Raw genomic sequence first — 12,483 nt, 5'->3', positions numbered from 1 at the left:
CTCACCTTATCCAGCGAGGTGTCATCCAAATACCAGTTGAACACAGCCGCGGGGGAGCCGTCCCCCAAGGTGACTCTGAGCACAGCGTCTTCCCTGGCATCCACTGGTCTACAGTTCTCGCAGCTGAAAGGGAGGCAGAGGGAATGCAGAAGCTCGCTCAGGCCTCATCACCTGGGCTTTTGTCCAGTTCTTCTCAAGTCCGTTGCGAAGGTGGCACAGGGCCTTTCTTCCAGGGAAAGATGGATAAAAGTAACCCCTGCCCCGGCCCAAACCAGGACCTGGCGTCGGCCAAGGAGATGGTTTGTGGTTTGTGCCTGACTCAATTCCCACTTCATTCAGTGTGCAGGACGTGGCGTGGAAAGTGCGTGAAGTCCAGGGTCCTCAGACCTTGTGCCTGTCTCTTATGAATGGTCCTCCTGTGTGAGTCACTTAAACTCTCTGAGCCTGAAAATGAGGAGTTAAGAACAATTTCCGTGACTCCTTCTAGCTCTAATAATCATAAAGGCACACTGTGGTTTTATTGCCCGCGTGCCACAGATGAGAAATGGTCACTCCCCCGTCCAGTGCTAACCGCAACCCCAGGGGCCGCATGCTGGAGCCCCCTTATCACAGCCAGCAGGCTGGCTCCGGGAGCCGCCGTGATTGGTTCCCGGTGACATGACTCCTGCGTGTGGAGTGCATCACGAACCAGCACGTCTAGATTCAGATCCAGGACCTTCTTCATAGTGTCCGCCTCCCTCCCGTGAGCCAGCCAACGACCTCTTTGGCATCTGCCGCATACCCGGCCCTCCCCAGAACCTTCCGGTTGTAACTCCATAGCACCTGGCAGTCTCCCTCCTGTCTTCATGTCCATCCTCACACCGGTGTGCAGGACATTCTGTTTATCCCTGCAGCCTGCTCTCTGTCAACTGTGTGGCCCTGGGCACCAGGAGGCTAATCTCTGTAGGCAGTGTCACCTGCATTCCTGTGCCCACTGGCTTCTGGGAATGGGAGGCATGGGCTGGGGATCAGAGGGGGACGGGGACGGGGAGGAGGGTGTTTATCCCTGCTCCTTAGTAGGTGGGCTGCTGTTGGCAGGGGCTGTGTTCCTCCAGCCACGCGCAGAGCTCCTGTCGGGGGGCACCTCCCCACAGCTGGAGCTCCCAGGGTTCCCGCACACCATCCCCTGCTTACCTCTGCAGTCCTAAGAGGGAGAGTGGCTTCCCCCTCTTGCAGTCCTGCACTGTCATCCCTGGCTGGTTCCCTCATCCTTGCCCACATCTATCTGGCTGGGCCTCACCTGATAGAGCAGGCCACCTTGAACCTTAACTTCGATGCGTGCAAGAGCTCACGCAGTCTCCCAGAGCCCGCTCTTGCCCTCCACCAGCCTGCTCTCCTCCCGCTGCCACGGCATTCTGTACGAGGACGTGATCGAGTCCCCAGCCTGCTTGCAACCCTTGGGTAGCTTTCCAGAGCTCTTCAAAATCATGTCTTTATTTACAACCCACAGGGTCCCACTGGAGCCAGGCCCTGCCCGTTCTCCCAGTTTCTTCTTGCTCCTCTGTCTCCCTCCATGTGCACCACACCAGCCTCTTTCACTTGTAGCTTATTCTTTGCTCCCTCCCTTTGCCACCCCGTGTTCCCTCTCCAGCCCCCCTTTTGCTGCCAAGTTAATTCCTCTTCACTCTTCTCATCTCAGCTGAGGGAAGCCTTTCCTGCACTGGTTGTTCAGTAAACAGTGGCCCAAGAGACATCAGCACTGCGGGAGTTTGCTCTCACGCCCCCACCTGACTCGAGGCCTGAGTTCCAGGGGTGCCGATACGTAGAGGCACCGCTCCTCCTGGTTCTCCAGCTCCCTGCCCCTCCAGGTGGCCAGGTGCAGGGTCACAGCAGAGCTGGGTGGTGGCAGGCAGGACGGAGGAAGCACCAGCTCCCTCTGGTCCACGCGGAGCAGCTGCCTCTCCACACAGAAGCTCCACTGGGCCCAGCAGTGTCCTGAGAGAGGGGGACAAAGACTCTGATCATCCAAGGACCTTTCCAGTTTGTGGTTTGCTTTCCCTTGCAGGGCTCAGTGATGGCGCCACAGAAGGATGCTTCTGGGGAGATGAGCCACCCCGCACCCTGACCCTGAGCTGACCTGCAGGGTATGTCAGCTTCTTTCGCACCAGTGACCTGTACTGATGAATGGGGTGGGGGTGGGGTATGGCGGGGGGTGGGGGGGAATGCCGCTCACACCACACAGAAACACCTGTCCCCAGCTGCGTGTCCCTGTGGGTACTCTGGAAACCTGGGGGGCCGTTCTCTCCACCTAACAGGCCACATGTCATCTCCTGCTTTATCACACTGGCTCAGTAAGTCTCTGTGTCCTTCACCTTTCATCCGTGCTGATTGATGTTTATCCATCAGTCAGCTCGCTCCCCCGGCCTCGGGACACAATCGGGGGTCAGGCCATCAGCTCAGCCACCCAAACTGTATACTTATATCCTCTGTGAATTCAGAGAGTGAGAACTAATAGTCAAAAGGATGTCCTGAGCACTTACCAATGGGTGTCAAAAGGCTTCACATTTCATAGGACTTTTGACGCAGTTATTCCATTTCTTGACATTTATTTTTCCCCAAAAAAACCTTATTTATGAAGGTGACCACAGATGCAAATAAAGGCAGAACTACAGGGATGTTCATTACAGTGTTGTTTATATACAGACAACTAATTCAAAACAGCCTACATGTCCAAAAAATAGGGCACCAGTAAATATATGACCACACGTCAACTTGACGGTCTGCGGTGCACTTACTCTATTATGAAATCAAGATGGAGAAGGTAACCGTGGCGTAAAATACGCAGGATGTGGTGTTCAAAGAAAAAAGAGCTCATAAAAATGATACGTGCGGTATGACTGACATTCTTTTCCAAAAGAATGTGTACGTAGTTAGGATGTCTCCCTGTAAAGGAGGACAACCATCTCTAAGAAATGGGAACTGGTGCTGTCCTCTTGCTTTGTCAGAAAATGCCTCCTCACTTCTAGACTCTTCCCAGTGACAAGGGCAAGGAGGTGACCGGAGGGGCCCCCCCCAAAGGGGAGGAGTTGTTTTGTTTTGTTTTTATCACTGATGTTGTTTGTGGTGTGGTGAAAATAAAGCCTGTTGACTTTTAGGGTCAATTCTCTAAATGCATCTCCGCGTTGCCTGCCTCTAGGGCTCCCTCTGCCTTGGTTTGCCGCTGCTCCCTCCCACCTCCCATTCCCATGGAATTCTCTGGCACATGCAAAGTACACAAAATGTCAGGCATGAGTAATGCCTGTGTGAAGGTTAAACAAACAAACAAAAAAAGCCAAGCTGACCTCCATCCGTTACTTTGTGATGAGATAGGACAGTTCCAGAGCTCTAAGGCCACCTACCACATGACCACTGGAAGCGTAAATCCTTGTCCCTGTCTGGCCAGCCCAGAGTCACGGTCGTGAAAGGATCCACATACTGACCAGGCTCCACGTACACCCGCATGGCCCCTTTCTCTCTCTGCAGAAAAAGCGGCTGGCCGGTGAGAGGCCCCTCCACGATTGGTACCCCACCTCCTACCCGACAGCAGTCTGTGCCAGGGGCGGTCACAGCACAGGGCGTGGATTAGAGGCAGACCCTCCCTATCTGATCTACCTGGGTCCCCTCTGGAGATGGGTCGCTGGGTAAGTAACTTGAGTTTGAACACGGGCTCTGTGCTAAGCGTCCACCATGCATCCAACCGTTACCAGAACCTGCTCTGGGCCAGGCCTCATGCTTGGTGACTAGAGATACAAGAATAGAGAGTGGAGCCTTGCTCTTAAATCTAGGAGGGAAGATGGACAAAGAAACTGATGACTAAAACAGAGTTCTAGCTGCTACGGTAGAGGGGGCCCAGAGAATTATGAGAATGCGTAGGAGGGAGGCAGTGGGTGGAGAACATCTGCTCCGCCGCTGAAGGTTTGGGAGCATTTGATGCCTGGATTGCTGCGGATTAAGAGATGCGCTCCGTCTTTTGTCTGGTACAGAGGAGGGCGCGGAGCTGTGGCCTCTGTGAGGCTGCCAGCCAGTGTTGGGGCAGGCTTCCCTGGAGGACAGGACCCCAGAGCTGGTGTGAAAGAGGAGGGGTGAGGTGAGCTGGGCAGTAATGAAGCCTATGGGTGCCAGGAGGAGGGGTTGACAGGCGTAGGGCGGGCTCCTGGAGTAACTTCAGGCAGGACCTATCGAACAGCCGGACCGAAAGGGCTTAGCCTGGTGTCGCAGGAGGCTGCATGGCAGAGCTCCACCCCCCGTGGTCTCCCATGGCCCGAGAATAAAACCCAAACTTTGTCTCGGCACCTAAGACCTCATGTGATCGGGCCTCTGTCCATCTCTCTGTAATCTCCTATATGCTCCCCTCCCCCCAACAGCCTCAGGGCACTTCTAGCCTCATATCTGTGCACCCAGAAAGCTCTCATTCTGCTTTCCAGCATGGCTGACCATCTGGTCCTCAAGGCCTGAATGTCACATGTCACTTTCTGAGAGGCCTCATCTGATCACATTGGCTAGGCCACCCTGTGTTGGTTGCTCGCACTGCACCCTACTGCTTCTAGTTAGACACCACAATCCTAATTACATGCTAATTTGTTCAGTAGTTTTACCCACTAAGCTCCAAGAAGGCTGGGGCCACAGCTCTTTATTCACCTTTGTATCCCTGGTCCCAAACACCTGGTCCTTGGACATTGTAGACACACAGTCTTTGTTATTGAATAAGTACGTCCATGGGGAACATCAACAGCAAGGAGTTGAGGACTTAGTCTTGCTGTAAAAACTGAGGAACCTGGCCTGCTTTCTAATATAAGCATTAGAAGCTATACATTTCCCTCTGAACACTGCTTTAGCTGCATCCCACAAATTTGGATAGGTTATATTGTCATTAACAGTCAGAAATATTTTTTAATTTTCCTTGTGAATTTTTTCTTTGACCCTGTTGATTTTTTTAAGTGTGCTCTTTAATTCCTGAGATGTCTGAAAGGTATGTAGATATCCCAGATATTTTATTAGTGATTTGTAATATAACACTGTTTTGGTTGGAGAACATGCTTTGTATGATTCCAGTTCTTCTCGATCTCTTTTTAAATGGAAGCCATGCCTCCTAGTAATCTGGCTATTAGCACCAATAAACCAAAACTCAAAACGAAAGCAAAGTGCTCAGACATCTGTTTCTTGTGAGGTTAAGTGTTTAAAAAAACAAAACAAAACAAAACAACTCACATTCTTTTCCTTGGCATTTGTTCCAGATGGTTCTTGCACCCTGGAAGGAGCTGTGAACACAGTGAGAACAGGCGTCAGACTGTGGTAGGTGCTGATAAGGTTACCAAAGGGCAGAGTCAGAGGGTGTGCCACAAATGCCCCCGGGAGACCCGCCTGCCTTGGAAATGGGTCAGGGAAATTTAGCAAACATTCAGGTCATAGAAGTGGGTCAACACCCAAACCATCATGTCCACCACTGGACTGAAGACACCTCTTTGGTTGTTAAGAAAGAGGCAGGCAGTTTCCAGTACAAACAAAACTCAAGATTTCGAGATAGACCTGTGGCGGCATGCTGTTAATGTTTAACCACCAGTCGAAGGGTGGGGAGCGCGGAGCCCTGATTTGTGCTGCTTGCCCCTTCCTGTGGTGTCGGTTCTTCCCACAAAGGCAGATTTCAGGCTACCAAGCTGACCTCCGTGACCATGGAGCAAGAGATGGACAGAACCAGCTCTGGCAAGCTGCTAGGGGCCGACCCACCGCACCACGATGCATCTCTGGGTCTTTCTGTTGGCCTCTTCCTGGCTGTGTGAGCCCAGGCGGGTTGGTTAGTCTTTCGGAGTCTTAGGTTCCTCACCCACAACAAAAGGCAATCCCTGTTTCTCAAGGCTCCAGGCGGGCTGGCCGCTGTGCTTGGTTACCATTGCTTTGCAATCCATGTACATCTATAGAGAGTATTAGGATAGCAAGCTAGAAAAATGGAAAATGTACGCTCAGGTGATAGGCCCAGAGAATCACTGAGCTGTGAATGTGGTTAGTGCCTAGTTGCAGCGTAGTGGTGAGGACAGCAGTGTGTTTTATCTGCACGGGCAGACCCCTGGGAGTCATCAGGCCCTCATGTTCAGGGTAAGATCCGGGCACTGTTGATCTTTACTGAATTCTCTCCCAGTGAATTCTCATTCTGAGGTCTCTCACTTTGAAGGTCTATAAAATTATGTAAAGCAAAGCTAAGATGCCAGACAGAGGCCCTTCTTAAGATTAAGAAGGATGATGGGCCAATAACCCTGAATGAAAACATCAAGATAAGCAGTTGCTGCCTCTGATCCTGCCATGAATTAGCTGAGTGACTTTGGAAAGTTCACCTCTCTGGGCCTCAAGTTTCGTATGTGGAAAAGGAGGGCTGTGGACAAGAGCATAGGTATCTGATGTTTCTTCCCATCCAGGCATCTGGGCCCCTCCTTCTGGTAACAGCACTTACAGACAATACTCTCCCTGAGGAGCCATCCTTCCCGTGCCCTCGGTTCTTGGTTTGGGTGATGCCAGCCCTAAAGCATGTTCCAGGTGGACATGTGATCCGGGTCTGCCCAAACTGAATACCACTTTCCCCTGGTCTCAGTACTGGGTCCGGGAGGGAACATGAACTGCGCCTGGACCAGTAAGAGGCAGACTCAGGAGTTCTGCTAGAAATGCCAACAAAGAGGGGCTCCTTCTCCTCCAGGGTTAAGGATTGAAGCCTGAGGCCGTCTTGCTACTGATGGGAAGAGGGAATCAGAATGAAGCCAACATAGAACCAAGAGACAGAGAGAGGCAGATTCTGATGAATTGAGTGGCTGGATCCAGCTGTGCCTTTTCTGATTTGATAAAATTTCCATTTGGGTTGAGCCTGTCTGAATGGCTCTTCTGTCCCTTGCTACTCCTAGAGTCTTGGCAAACACATTTGCTGTAGACTTTCAGCTCTGTGACTTTAAGCTACCATTGGGCTGCCTACCCACCAGCCATTACCCCACCCTTCTGGGCTGCCGAAATCCACCTTCTCCACAGAGCTGGAGGTGCTGGATACTGGCTTCCCAGCACCCCTTACAGCTCGGGCGCGTGACCCTGACAGATAGTATCTGCTGGGGACTTGTGGGGAGAACCTCCCCCCGGGAATAACTGCTCCAGGCGGGAAATGGGGGGAACGTTCATGAGATGCAACCCTACGGACAAAGCAGAAACTCTGAACATGGCAGGACAGAATAGCAGACTGAGCACGGGTCCTTGCTGGTGACAGTGAACCACGGAACCTTCTCTGTGTGTGAGATAATAATGACCTGAACTTAAAGCCACCTAGGTTGGGCCTCCTGTTGCTTGGAGCCTAAAGCAGCAAACTCGGGATGTTTTAGAATCACTGCCCTTTAGAGTAAGTAGAGAATTCTTAAAATCTACAGAGCAAGTTAAGTGTTCAGAGCTCTGCTTTGAAGAGTCCGTCCTTGGATCCCAAGCACGTGCAATGACCCAGACTTTGGTCACGAGTTTTATAGCCCCTTACAGAAATTCCTTGCCTGAAACAGTGATGTTTCCAACTTCCAGACTCAAGTTTGAGAAGGCATTCCTCACCATCACCGTGACCAGAAAGGTACCTGCAATGCAAAGGGTGGAGAATCATGGGTGTTGCAATAAATCGTTTCACTTGTGTTGAGACAGCTCTCCCAAGCTTCTGCTTCCTGGCCCGCTGACAGCAGCATTTGAATCTTTCATCCCCTGAGCATTTAATGGACCCCTGTTGTATACCAGGCATGGTGCAAGGCTCTGGGGACAGAGAGGTGAATGAAACGTGGTCTTTGACTTCAACGTCCTTTTAGTCTAGTACACTTGCAGGAGACCAAGTGCCAAACCGTGGCAACAGTTGGCATGGGGGCACCGTGGACATGGGGTAGGGAGTCACTGCATTGATCATGGTTCATGGCAAGGCTAAAGCTAAAGTTCAAAGGGCAAGTCGTGCTCATTAGACAGGAAATCCCAGCAGAAGAATGGACATGACGGTAATTTAAAAAGATGGAGGGGCGGAGAGGGGAGAGAAGGACTTGTGAGAGCGAGGTATGTGTGTATCCCACCCCCTCCTGTCCCGTGGGGAAGGTGGTGTGGGTGCTACCTTCCTTTCTCGAGCCTAGAGAGGAGCTCATCAGAGGGGATCCTGGGAAAGGTGGGTATGTGCTCTTTCAGATCGGGGACCCCCGTGGATAGGTTCCTTTCTCATACCCTTGAAGGGTGGTCTGTGACAGGGAGTGGAGTGAGAGGGAGGTTGGGAGGGAGGAAAGGGCTGTAATCTTGCATTTGGAAAACTACTGGTAGCCGGCCAAAGAAAAGGCGAGAATTTTCTGAGGACCAGATGTTTGTCCTGCCCTCCCTACCACCCCCCGTCCACCACCCAGGGACACAGCAAGGGCCTCAAAAGCCCACAGAAACTGCTGCGAGAGGCAGCTGCAAACAACCGCTGAGGCCCGGGAGCAAGGCCAGCCAGGACCAGGCTGGCGCTGCTAAGTGGGGGCCTTCCTGCCCTCCCTGGTGCCCTTTCCTTCATCTCTGGAGTCGTCCACATCTGCGTTTTTTGTGGGGAGAAGCCCGCTTATCATCTAAGAATGAACCAGAACTTCACAGGGCGTGTAGAGATGTTATCTATTATCCCCTGCCAAGTGACTTTTGTAGAAGACAAATTAATTTGCATTTGAATTATAGGCTAGATATTGTGTGTGTTTTCCACTGTGATTTCATTTCATTCTGGATTCTTCCTGTTCCAAGCTGGACCTTTGATACCTGGCACAGGTGCAATATTTTCTTCTCAAGTCATTTACCCTGCTGTCTCGTTTACTAAATCTGCTGCTTGAGGGCACAGTGGCCCCCCACCAGCACAGTGTTACGGCCTCTTTTACATACTTCTGAGATCCAAGGGAAGGTGGGCAGGGTTCTGGGTGGGCTGGGGACTCTGTGACCCTCATCACATCCCTGGCCGCTGACTTCCCCACATTGCCCGAAGGACTCTCCGTTCTTTCTGGATCAAATGCAAATGTCTGCTCTAGTCTCCTCCCTTGGTGGTGCCAGCCCATCTGTCACCCTCTCTCTATTCCAGCCAGCATTGTGACACTTCCTCTCTTGTCCTTCCCTCTCCCACCCTTTTTACCTCTCTCTCCCTGAAGGGCATGGACTGCAGCTTCTCCAGAACCACACTCTCCTCTAGAAATGATGGAAAAACTGGAATCCTCCAGCTCTCCCCCAGCGGTTCTCAGCAGGGGAGATTGTGCTACCCGGGGACAGTTGGCAATGTCTGGAGGCATTTCTGGCTGTACTTAGGAGGCCGGTGCTACTGATATCTAGTGGGTAGAGGCCAGGGATGCCATTAAACACCCTAGAGGGTGCAGGACAGCCCCCATAACAAAAAACAATCCAGCCCCAAATGTCAGAAGTGCCACAGTTGAGAGAACCCCTGTGACTCTAAGCTCTGCGGGCAGATCAGCTGTCTCTTCTTATTTTGTGCCCCAGGCTGGATACTGTGAACCACGTTTGTGTCCAGGACACACAGACATAGGCTGGCAGGACCCTGGACACTGAGTCGGGAAAGGAAGAGGAGGGAGATTTGGGAGGGGACCCACCCATCCCAAGTACCTTCAAGAGGAACTGCCACAGAGTAAATCCCAAACGGTCCCTTGAGGCTCTCTTCTTCATGGGAGAAGGTTGCATTGAGTCCTGCCACCTCAAAGGTCAGCCTCTCTGGTGTGCCATGAGCCACGGAGACGTTGACGAGTAGGTCTTGGCCAAGCTCCAAGTGGTCAGAACCCCAGGAGGCCCGGAGCCCAGACAGAGGCTCCACGAGGTGGACTGTGATGTTCCTGGAGGGAGCGGAGGTGCTGGTGCTGGTGGCGCGGATCTCCAGGTGGTGGGTCCCCGGGCCCATCCTCTGCTGGGCTGCTCTGTCCAGGGTCAGGTTGTAGGGTAGCAGGCCGCTTGGTGTGGTGAACTCAGCCAGGGTTGTGTTCCCCAACAACGCAGTGTAAGTCACCCCTCTTCCTATGGGGGGTAAGAAATATTTAGGAGTGTTGGCAACAGCCAGGCGGTAGACTGCTCAAATAGTTGAGACTCCAGCTCCGAGGTCGGATTCTGGATATAGACATGGAGACAGTATAGCGGTAAAGACACATGGAAGTCTAAGGCCCACCCGCAAGTATTAACAGCGGTGATCTCCCAGTACAGGGTTCAAGAGTGATGTTTCTTTTTGGGTCCTCTCTGCACATCTGCATATTCTGCATGTGTTACCCATAAACTTAAAGGTTTGTAATGAAAATATGGAACATTTTGTTGACAGGTTTGTCCCTGGAGGGTGGAAGGCTGAAAAGGGAGCCTCTCCAAGGCGTGGCTGATTGTCATGCATGAGAATCAGCCTCCAGCCTTGTTCTAAGCTGGAGCCGGTGAAGCCATTTCCTTGCACCTTCACGGCAGACCGGAAACCCTGCTCCACACAACTCTCAGCCTGTTCACCTTGAGATGGGCTCCCTTACAGCCCGGGGCTGGCTGTCCCAACTGGAGGCTAAATGCTGTAGTTGACTCTCAAAATCTGATTTAAACCACCAAATTAGGATTTTTTCCCCCACCAGAAACCACGCTAGGGCATTTCTTGTTTGAGTGAAGACGATGCTAATGATGATCATAAAGACGATGATGATGGTGCTCTCTGACTCTCATGTTTACAGCTCCCTCCCCCTACACTTGGCAAACAGTACGCAATTATATTTGTGTAAGGTTTAATAGATGGAGGCAGATATGGGAGGACAAAGAGACCACGTTATGGAGCCAAGAAGGCCTTTATTGGGATCTGCAGTTCCCGGACGAGGTTCCGTGACTCTGGAGCGGGGAGTCAGGGAAGTCGCGCCTGATATGGGAGAGCAAGGTCTTTTATGGGTGCAGGAGTTCCGGGTTTGAGCTCAGGTGGGCTGATAGCCACGTAGGGTCTTCTTTGGACGGTGGCAGGATTCAATTGGCTGTTCGCTTCGGTGGGGAGGGGGATGCTGGAATTCCATGGTGAGGCATTACAGTTTGAGACAGTCCAGATTGAGAGTGGGGGTCGTCAGTCCTGGTGGCACCTGGATCTGTTATCTGGCCTGCAATAAAATGGCCGCTGGTGCTTTTCAAAAGGCTCGGGTCATCCCAGATTTGCAAGTGGGGGTTGTCAGTGTTCGCAGCTCTCCACAGCAAAGTGGCCGCTCAGTTGCTTTCCCATGGCAACTCTTACAATTTGTAGAATAAAAATACAAATGAAGGATTACTTTAGGTTTCCCTGGTGCACATCACAGCCATCTTTGGGCACCAAGCACACCGAGGACTGTGTTAAAGGACCGTGCGTTTAAGCCCCCATTAAAGGACCGTGTGTTTAAGCCCCCGTTCTATCTCTGCTGGGTGAGGCTCCAGGAGCTGCGAGGTCGGACTGAGCCACGTCCTCACCTCTGTAGCTCTGTGCCACGCAGTTTACCCCAGCAGGCTTCTCTCCGGATCTCAAACCGGACCTGTGCCTGGAAGAAAGATGGTGCCTCAGATGCGGATGGGTCTGAGTTGGTAGGGTCTCTACTGAGAAAAGGGAGGACATTCGGAATGTTTAACAACTGAAACTACATGGGTCCCGGCCAAATAGGATGGATGTTCTGATAAATCAGAATGAACACTGTGACCAATCAGAATAGATGCTGTGACCAATGAGAAAGGACACTTTGACTAATCAGAATGGACATAACCAATTAGAATGGCCTCCGTGACCAATCAGAGAAGAAACTGACCAATCAGAAGGGACACCAGCCATAACAGCTGTGTGGCCGTCACATCGTGTGTGGCTCCACATCCGTCCTGACTGGGGGACAGCATCTTTGTGCCGAGCTGGTCAATGCTGGCCGCCCTTGCGGTGGGCTCAGGCCCAGTCCTATTCAAGTTCACCAACAAGAAGTGACTTGGAAATTCTGGGGGTTTTTTTCTTTTTTAAATTTTTTTAAATGTCTTTTATTTATTTTTGAGAGACAAAGAGAGACAGTGCGAGCAGGGGAGGGTCAGAGAGAGAGGGGAGACACAGAATCCGAAGCAGGCTCCAGGCTCTGGGTTAGCTGTCAGCACAGAGCCCAACGCGGGGCTCGAGCCCCCGAACCATGAGATCATGACCTGAGCTGAAGCCGGAAGCTTAACCACTGAGCCACCCAGGCACCCCTGGAAATTCTGTTCTGATGGGAGCGTGGTAAAGAAGGGCGTCCGGAAGGCAGAGAGCTTCACTTAGCTTACCAGCCTTGTGACTTCAGGCCAATTTATGAACGTTCCCTCCATTTCTTCATCCGTAAAATGGAGGGAATAAAAGTACATCCTGGGTGGGCTAGCACGTGTAAAGCACTCAGGCCAGTTCTGGGCATGCACTAGGTGCTAAATAAATTGAATAGCTAAAAAGCTAACTAGATGCATGAGTGCTGTTAGTAGTTATTAAAGCCTGGGAGTTGGATG

General features: G+C 51.8%; 1 protein-coding gene across 1 annotated transcript in view; it reads right to left on the bottom strand.

Moving 5' to 3' along the window:
- PKD1L2 (polycystin 1 like 2) overlaps positions 1 to 12,483 on the bottom strand; it is an 88,286-nt gene that overhangs the window by 56,341 nt on the left and 19,462 nt on the right. Inside the window, 6 exon segments of the mRNA XM_029926148.1 lie at positions 6 to 123; positions 1,767 to 1,974; positions 3,378 to 3,495; positions 5,227 to 5,276; positions 7,524 to 7,601; positions 9,622 to 10,023. Coding sequence (XP_029782008.1) covers positions 6 to 123; positions 1,767 to 1,974; positions 3,378 to 3,495; positions 5,227 to 5,276; positions 7,524 to 7,601; positions 9,622 to 10,023 — 974 coding nt within the window.

This window comes from Suricata suricatta, chromosome 16 (assembly GCF_006229205.1).
Source record: "Suricata suricatta isolate VVHF042 chromosome 16, meerkat_22Aug2017_6uvM2_HiC, whole genome shotgun sequence".
NCBI classification, from domain to species: Eukaryota; Metazoa; Chordata; class Mammalia; order Carnivora; family Herpestidae; genus Suricata; species Suricata suricatta.
Note: the sequence above shows the minus strand (reverse complement) of the source record. Positions and strands in the feature narration are given on the sequence as shown.